General features: G+C 45.6%; 1 protein-coding gene across 1 annotated transcript; it reads left to right on the plus strand.

Moving 5' to 3' along the window:
• The first annotated feature begins 7,359 nt into the window (after positions 1 to 7,359).
• Positions 7,360 to 7,821, plus strand: LOC147975522 (uncharacterized). The gene is made up of 2 exons (XM_087520468.1): positions 7,360 to 7,455; positions 7,510 to 7,821. Exons 1-2 carry the CDS (start codon positions 7,360 to 7,362, stop codon positions 7,819 to 7,821), a joined length of 408 nt encoding a protein of 135 aa, XP_087376594.1.
• The last annotated feature ends 2,004 nt before the right edge of the window (positions 7,822 to 9,825 follow it).

The raw sequence follows: 9,825 nt of genomic DNA on the forward strand, positions 1-9,825 counted from the left end.
CACTCTTTGTTACTCTCTTTTCTTGATTCTTTTTTTGCCACTCTTTTTTTCTCTCTTTTTCCAAAGCACAACAACCAAATCTGAAAGCAATTATGAAGATGAACTTGGTGCAGATCTAAAAGATGAAGAACATGCAAGGTATGCAACAACAAGATCTCAGCACCAACAAGGCTTGAATTTATTTTTGGTGGGGCTTTGGATTTCTAGGACAGAAAATATAGCATGAAAAACACTCGATCTAAAGGGATGATAGCAACATAAACTTGGAAAACAAATCCTACCATGTCAATGAAAGCTCTGATGCCAGATGATAGGTGGGAACCCGATGAACGAGTTCACGCCCGAGGGTGGCCCGATCTTCACATCGTAGGATCGGATCAGGAGGGATAACTAGCTTTATACCTGCCAAGGTTGGACGCAACCTGTACGTTGGGGAAGGCTGGCCGAAGCTACAAGAACTCCAACCCGCTGTCCGAACAATCGCAGAACCACAAACCGGGACTAATACACACAAAACGGTCGGAACTGTAGAGCACGAACTAGGGGGAACGAGATGCTCCTTCTCGCGAATTCGAATGAACTCACAAGAGCAAAGGTAGCAAGATCTCTCGGATCTCTCTAGCAGTCTTGCTGCATAAGCTTGTAGCTAAATGGTTTTGACAAAAGGTTTTCTAGAGGATGGGGGAGATGGGGTTTTATAGCAGGGACAACCCCCCTTGGCTAGGTGTGAAAATGGTTTCAAAAGTAAACAGGTTTGCATGGCTTTCTTGAGGGAATAAGCAATCAACTTTGGGAGTTGTTGGAGAGCTCCTCGGAAATTCGCGAAGCCTTGACAGCCTGAACACCTTCCACGAGAATGACTACAACTTTTGACTCACATCTCCAAATGATGTGAGGTTTTTGCATTGGAAAGATAATTTGATGGAGCTTCTGGTGATGTACCCCTATGGCCCCGTCTCTGCACCATATGGGTGTGGCACAAAGAAACATCAAAGGTAAAATCTGGCAGCATCAGTTTCACTTGAAACTTGTTTTCTCCAAACTTTTTTCTCCAAAGCGGTTGCTCCGAAAACTCATAGGTTGTTGGATTTCTTCCATGTGATACCTAAGTTCAACCAACGACAATGGAGATGAAAGTGCAGCCATTTGGTCAAGATTGTGGTATGAACTTAAGTTAGCGTTCACCTGGCCATGTGTTTGCTTGATTCGGCTTAGTAATTCTTTCCAACTAAATTGTGCACTTTTCTGAAATGTGATGTATGATGTACCCATGTGCCCATCAGAGTCCTTCTCCTACCCGTTGCCGATGATCTTGTATTGCTTCTGGATGTCGACAAGCTTGTTGCACCAGATGGCCGAATCATCACGTTCTTCCTTCTCTCCACCGTAGCGAAGGTGCAGTCGGCGCTGCCGATGAAACGAGCGAATGCTCCAGAACCTCTGATGGCCCTACAACAGTGGTAGATGAGAACCTCGTCCCGCACACATACCTGGGCGACGGTGATCCGCTGGTCCCTGTCAGGAGACGAATGGATGGGCACAAGGTCTAAGTCCTGCGACCTTGTGCTTTCTCGTCCAGTAGTTACTTCTTGAACTCGGCGAGGTAGGGCTTCACCGAGTCTGGATCGTTGGTGTACATCACATTCAACTTGGTGTAGCCATAGGACTGAACGGCGAACTCAAAGGGGAACTCCTTGCTGAAGTCCATATCCAGCAGGCTCACCCCTCGGATCGCCATTGGAGTCTCTTCGAGTGAACGAGTGGGTAGGCGGCGGCATCAGTTCGTTTTTCAGCTCTTGGGGAACTGGATTCAACAGTAAACTGGGTGTGTACAGGCGACAACAGTTACTACCCATCCCTCGCCTGCTGCACGCCAGGCAGAAGATGCGCCCTCGGCGCATTCAAATGCTTCCAAAAAGAAACCTACTTCGGCCACACGTCGGTTCACGAGCGGGTCTGTATTGGCACTTTCACACAGATAATACTACCAAGTTTGAACTGTTTGTTATGGTTGTTGTCCTCTGCATCATCATGCCGTGCTTCCCAGCTTGCAAGCTTCAGAACCAACAAATAAGATCCAAATAATAAGTACAACAAAGATGCCTACACATCTCATTGATTCCTAGCTTGCAAAATTCATAACCAACAAATAAGATTCAAATCATAAGTACAACAAATATGCCTACACATCTCATTGATTCCCAGCTTGCAAGATTCAGAACCAACCCATTAGAGCCTTTTGATAAAGTGAATATCGGGATTAAATCCATCTTTGCTAGCCGTGTTATACAACCGAAGAACTTGGCGAATGCTCTTGACCGTCACAACATCTGTAGTTGAGTATTACTGTTTGCACAACACAAATAAGAAGAGCCTGATTACTATAATTGTGGCACTCCTTGAACTTAACCTGCAGCTCCACTCAGATGAGGCCTGCTTGGACTTCCATGATTCAATTCATGCGCCTTTTTCTGCAGTTCACCTGAAATGAAGCAAAGATTGTATCATTCAGCTAGCAAGAAGTACTTGCTCTCATGAGCTGGTGGGTTCTTTAGTAGTTGCAGTAAAATTGAGGAACATTAAGGTTGGTTGTCCTGCTCATGTAAGGTGCAACTATAATTTGCTAATCCTTTTGTGCAGTTCCACTAGAATAAAGTGCCATTGTGGTGACAGTGACGGCTCATCTTGCAAAGGCTAATAAAATGTTGCATGAGATTACCAGCAGAATTTGACGGAGATTTTGGAAACTCCAATCACCATTTTGTGTAGTTCCAACAAAATTGAGAGATGTTGCCCACGTGGCATTTTAGTTGAACTGCACAAGACACTCATTCCAAAAAAAGAGTGTTTTGTGCAGTTCACCAAAAGGTCACAATAGCAACAAGGTGAAATGGATATCCCTATTTGCACAAAAAGATAGAAAGTAAACAATTGTTGTTCAATAACAATATATGAAACATACACGAAATGAAAAGAAGCATCTAAATTATGTTCATGGCAATCACGCAAGGACAGTAGAAATTTTAAAATGTCAGCAATGCTTCATGTTACCGGAAGCATTACGATCAACAATGACATTCGTCAAATATGGGATTACTTTAATTGTGGCATTGCTTGTTTACCAGATAAAGTAAATCAACAACAGCTAAAGAGTTGGTTTAAGGGCATGGGACTGTGGGGACACCAGGACACTCAGCAGCGTAAAGGAGAAACTTACTTATCATACTGGGGAAAACAGCAGGAGTACCATTTGTAACACAGTTTAATTGCATCATATCACTGGAGGCATTATATTAACAATAACACTAGTTAGACATGTCCCTAAGGTAACAGTGTGATCGCTTCATTTTACATGCACCCTTACATTAACAACAACAAAAGGTTGGTATAAGGACACGTGATAGTGGACGCATCAGCACAATGTACCTACAAGGAGGCATAAAGTGGTGATGCCGAGTTTGTTCATGCTCTGTGAGGGCAGCAAATCTAATCCTGGAGACCTTTTACTATGTGAGGGCAGCAAATCTAATCCTGGAGACCTTTTACTATGTGAGGGCAGCAAATCTAATCCTGGAGACCTTTTACTATGTGAGGACAACAAATCTAATCCTGGAGACCTTTTACAATGTGAGGGCAGCAATTCTAATCCTAGAGACCTTTTACTATGTGAGGGCAGCAAATCTAATCCTGGAAACCTTTTACTATGTGAGGGCAGCAATTCTAATCCTGGAGACCTTTTACTATGTGAGGGCAACAAGTCTAATCCTGGACATACTCTGTTGACTTGTCCACGAGCCGCCACTTTCTATATTTTTTCAACCAATAATAGATATGTTCCTTATCCAGTTTGTACTGCGTTTTCCCATTATTTCCCTTTTCAACCAAGAGACCGGTTGGTTATCCGGTCTCTACTACTTTCACCATATTATTTCCTCTTTGAACCAAGTCCTCGATTCATGCTACAACTTTCCCCCTTTCTTCGTTGTTTGAACCAAGTCCTAGATTCGAATGCATGAAGTAGCTTTACCTCTAATAATACTAAAAAATTAGATGGCTTTGGAAGAGCTGATGGGAGTCGAAAAATATGCACATGCAGACACGTGGGGGGGCTGGGGCAATAGAGCAAGGCCGCTTTTGAAGAACTTATACCTGAGGGTCGTCGGGATGTCAGCGGCGGCAGGTCGGATCTGCGCACAATACGACAGGGAGGAAGAAGGGTCGGAGGACCTCCCGAGCCGGCGCTGTGTCGGAGAGAACGGCACGGGCAGAGGATCGGTCCCCTCCGGCAGCTGTGGGTTTCCTCCCTCGCCGGCTATGACCGCGTGAACGATGCACATAGTCCTCTACACACACCAGCCAAAAGGATTCGGACGGATCTATGACCAGCGGTGAGCAGAGAGAAAATGTCGCTACCGCTGTCTTGTTTAAATCTTAGGATGAGAGAATAAAGAGAGCAACCCTAGTAAAGCAAGCGCTCAGGCCCCAGCGTACATATATAGTGGAGTGATTATCTTTTTATCTCCACAACAAGCGTTTCAATTCGTGTACGTGGCATTAAAGAAAAGAAACTCTCTATTTACTACTACTACCTCCGTCCTGGTTTATAGGTCACCTTCGTAGTTCGTGCCAAATTTTGACCAAATATTTAGCTAACAAAATGTTAATGCATGTCAAGAAAAATTATATCATTGGATTCGTATTTCAACATAGTTATCAATGATATAATTTTTGTTAACATGCATGAACGTTTTGTTAGTTCAATCTATAGTCAAAATTTGACACAATATACGATGGGGACCAATAAACTAGGACGGATGTAGTAGCAGCACTCGTATTGTTCACTTGTGCTCCCCGGCCCTCCATTCATTGACCAACCACATGGGTGAATAAACATACAATACTAGTATTTATATAGAACGAACAAGCTCGAACTATTTCCATGTAGTTAAAAGTTGAGGGCGGGGCTTTTCCCGGGCAGTACGTGCGGCCGTTTTCACGTAGGCGGTTTGACAAAGAGGTGAGGAGGGTGAGGGAGTAGCGGATTCAACTTACTGCTGGAAAGGTCGGGCTGTCCGATTTGACGGCGCATTACTGCTGGAAAGACTTGTGTTATGACTACTCACTATAGTCATGAATTACTGGCGGTACGACCGGGGTGATGCCCCCCTTCCATTCCGCACTCTAATCTGGTGCATGACACGTCGACCTGGATGCTGGCTCTCCCACATGTCGGCGAAGTACGTAGGAGGAGTGCGAACCACGACAGAGGAGTGCGAACCACGATAGCCCAGTGAATCGGCAGTAGAAAACAATGTGCTGATATGGCCATAAAAACAATGTGCGACGGTCCAGACTGTAGCATGTACAGTACTACTCCTCTTTGTTTGGATCCCTGAGTTAGAGCTAGTTTGGGTTGAAATAGCCTCAAATTATCCAAACAGGAGGGGTTAGTTTGAGCTAGTTTGCTCTAACCCAGCTAAAAAAACTAGGGACTAGGGACTTTTTAGTTGAGACTAGAAAAAGTCCTAGGACTTATGAACCAAACAGGGTCTCAAGCACCTATGGAGGCGACTGCCGCTCGCGTCTATTGCGTGTCAGGAGACGTTCCCATCAACGACGAGGTGCCTACGGTTCCTATTATGCACCGCGACCAAGGCAGAGAGGAAAACGAGAGAACTACGTACTTATTTACGGTGTACATTCACTCATTTTGCTCCATATGTACTCCGTCTCGGCGTAGTCTAGTCACTTGTTGAAATCTCTAGAAAGGCAAATACTCCTTTCTGGTTTACAAGGCTATACTAGCAAGTAATAGTGGGCTCACATAACATTTTTGTCTCATGCAAGAGCCTGGCTATATGCATGCTCCAAGGTTCGAAACTGCCACATTCGGGTTGCGCTTGGCTCTTCGCCTCTTCGAGAAGAAGAACAATGATCTTACTACTGCTGTTTCCACAATATTGAATCCACTGCTGCATGTCCGTCCACTGTGAGCGGGAGGGATAGCTTGTTATAGTACTACTATAAGCAAAAGCATGTCCTCGTCTGCGAGCCGCCGCATGCATGGGCGAGGGAGAAGGCGAGTAGTAAAATGAAGCTTCTTCGGGAAGTCGAGCAATGATGGAAGTTGACATACTCACAGTGTACAATACTCCATTTGCTGCAACCTCTAACATACCCCACCACAAATTAAAATATCTATTCCTGTCTTGACCAGATGAGCGTGCAAACTACAATCACCAGGATGACGGGTAGGGCTAGAAGATTATTTTAATAAAAAAGCATGGAGTCGACCCCCAATGATTTTAAAGCTTACAGGCATGGTACACGCTATCCTAGACTACTCTACACATGAAACTACCACACAAGCGTCCGGGCTGCGCTTGGCTCTTCGCCTCTTCGGGAAGTCGAACAATGATGGAGTACTACTACAGTATGCTTCTGGCCATCTGACACCGGTTGAACTGCTGCATGTCCACCGCGTGCGGGAGGGAGAGCGTGTAGCGAACGAAAGCTTCTCCTAGTCCTGCCAGCCACCACGCTCATGGGCGAGGGAGGGACGCAGCTTCATTAACTTACTGCTCCTGCCTTTGCGTGCATGACAGGTGGGCCCAACAGGATGGTGGCCCACCTGTCATGCAGCCAAAGGTAGGTATAGTTAAGGCGAGAGGCGTTCTAGTAATCAAACTACTCGGTCTTGTATGAGTTGACGCGACACATCAAAGCACTGCACTCGATATATTTCAATAATTTGCGTTTACTGATGCATTAATTACAACGCATGCATGCATGCCGTTACTCTCCTTTTGATACTTGCATGTGTTGATTTAATGCACCTTGAAGTAGTATGAATATGTGATGGTAAAGCTTTGTAATGCTCCGGCCCTAACAAAGCGAGAGATGGTTGTGCACGAGGAGGGCGGAATTCCGAGGAGGGCGAGATCATGCAGACGGAACATGACCCGGCGATGGAGATCTCTATGGTATCGATGGACCTCACCTTGCTCCACTGCCCCTTGTGCCTCCACCCCTTGAAGCCTCGAGTGTATGAGGTTCGAATACACCTCCTCCATTCGGCTGATCGAGCAAGGTGCATGTTTCTTGATCGAGTGTATGAGGTTTGAATACACGGGAGGGCACCTGGCCTGCGCGGACTACCGCTTCGAGCGCCCTGGGAACCAGCGGCAGTGCCAGAAGTGCGAGCGCGGCGATGGATTCGACGTGCGGAACACGGCGGTGGACGTCGTCCTCTCCTCGGTGAGGGTGGAGTGCCCGCATGAAGGATGTGGGCTCTACGTCACTTACCAGAAGCTTGCCGGTCACTAGAGCGTGTGTCCGCTCGCGCCCTGCAAATGCCCCATGCCCGTCTGCGGCTACAAAGGCTCGCCGTCGGCGCTCTCCCACCACATCAGCACTGTGCATTCCATGCCCGTGCACAGGATCCAGTACGGCAAGGTGCTCCAGCTGCAAGTGCCACTGTCGGAGCCATGACTCTTGCTGTTTGCGGAGGAGAACGGCTACGCGTTTTTCTTGGTCGGCGGCGTGCTCGACATCGGCGCCCCTATCGCTGTGTCGGTCGTCTGCGTCAGAGTGGGGTCGTCCCCACTTCTGCACTATGTAGCCAAGCTATGGGCAAGCGGCCGGCAGGGGGAGCCCAAAGGTAGGACCGACGCCGTCAAGGTGGAAATGGAGGTGACAAGCAGCAAGGATCCCGGCGACATCGCCGTGCACGAGCTGACCTTCTTCACAGTTCGGCCCAAGCTGCTGGCCGGGGCTAATCTGGTGTCCCTCCACATTCAGATTGACAAGCTCACGTCCTAAATGATTATACAGTGCCTTCTATTTATCTTAGTAATATGCTAATATAGGGGTTAGCTCTGTCTACTTTAGCTTAAGAGATGGTGGGCTTTGTTGGCGATGCAGCAATTACTTCGATCAGATCAGAAGTTACAATAATTTCCAACAGACAAACTGATATTTTGTGTCTGTTGGATATAAATATCCTTTGGGTAAGAAGTATAACTGCTTATAAGAAGTAAGTATAACAGCTTATATGCTTGTTTGTTCAGGAAGTGTTGCATACTTGTGCGAGTTGACGCGACACATCAAAGTAGTACTACTAGTAGTACTCCCTCCGATCCTAATTTCTCTGCGCATGAGGCTGGTCATAGTGGGAGTAACATAGGTAGTAACATAGATGCCACATAAGCAAAAATGATGAGGTGGCAAGTAATTAATGAGGAGAGAGGCAAATAGAGAGTGGGGAGTAACTTAGACTAGTGTTATGCATATGACGCTAGTCTAAGTTATTACCTTCATAATGCAAAGCAACATAATAGTAGTATCATAGATGGCTTCATTTATCTTGTCTTGGAAAGTGCTATGTTACAGTAACATATTATGTTACCACCTCTTATTAATTACTTGCCACATAAGCAGAATTTTCTCGAAGTGCGCTATGTTACTACTCCCTCCGTCTAGGTGTATAAGACTAGTCACAGTGGGGATTAACTTAGAGTAGTAACATGCATATGTTACTAGTCTATGTTACTACCTCCACAATGGGTAGTAACATATGTGTTGTGTCATGCATCACTTCATTTATTAGGTTGTAGACTCATCTTTTGTTCATATGTGTGATGTTAATGTAACTAGCTATGTTACCACATGCCTCTCTTTCTTCATTAATTACATGCCACATCATCTATTTTGTCTAGATAAGTGTGATGTTACCATCTATGTTACTCCCACTGTGGGTAGTCTAAGTCATCTTAGGTTGTGCATTGCGACCAAGGCGGAGGGGAAAACGAGAGAACTTAATGTCTTTTTGCTAATTAATAGCATTGCATGCAATGAACTAACCACTTCATGTCATGTTTGTTAGTCTCAAGTCATTAAAAGCATGCACGGCCCACATCTCTTATTGGTTGATACATCATGAAACAAGAAACGAGAAGGGAGTTAATTACCGTGCCTAAGTGTTTTGGGTTTATTTCGTTTTCGTAAGGTGACTTACACACCTAGATGGAGAGGGAGTAGTGAAGTTACTCCCACTATGACTAGCCTAATATGTTACCATCACATAGCGCTTTCCAATGCAAAATGAGTCTACAAAGTAATAAATGAAGACATGTAGTACTATGTTATCACATACTCTATATGACACTACCCACTATGAAGGTACTAGTAACATAGACTAGTAACTAGTCCATGTTACTCTCCACTATGACCAGCCAAAGTCGAGGCACGGGTACCAACGAGGGCCTGGTTGTGTCTATACTTGGACAACTCACCCGACTGCATGCGCACCAGGCAGACGAAGCTCATGTCCTGTTGGTGCCGTGTGCGGCTCGCACATTAACCAAAACCTCGCGCCTCCATCTTAGCCTCTGCGTTTTAAAATTATCAATCTCAAGGCCAAGGAGCAAAGTGAAACCTATGATAGAGCCAATCGGATGGTTGAGAACACTACAATTCGTAGCTATAGATGCGTGTGTGAGAGAGGATGAGTGCGTGCGTGCACCTCTTCTCTTCCTGTATAACATACTAAACTCAGAGTACAAGTTTATGTGGGTGGCATCGACCTAGGGAGCAGTGATGGTGCATGTGAGAAGTCCCGAGAGATAGGTGTAATGCGTCTGAAAAAAAGACTAGTTTATAGCTCGCCATGAGGCTATTCCTTTCGAACGCCAAGCGTAAGATATGTATCCAACGGTGCTAGTTTTTGCATGTACACAGCAGTAGAAAAAGAACTAGTACCATGGTATATGCTACACCACGGCCGAGAACACATGCCCATGTTACACCATCCGGGAATAGTGCCGA

This window comes from Triticum urartu, chromosome 4A (assembly GCF_056163025.1).
Source record: "Triticum urartu cultivar PI428250 chromosome 4A, HENAU_Tu73, whole genome shotgun sequence".
NCBI lineage: Eukaryota > Viridiplantae > Streptophyta > Magnoliopsida > Poales > Poaceae > Triticum > Triticum urartu.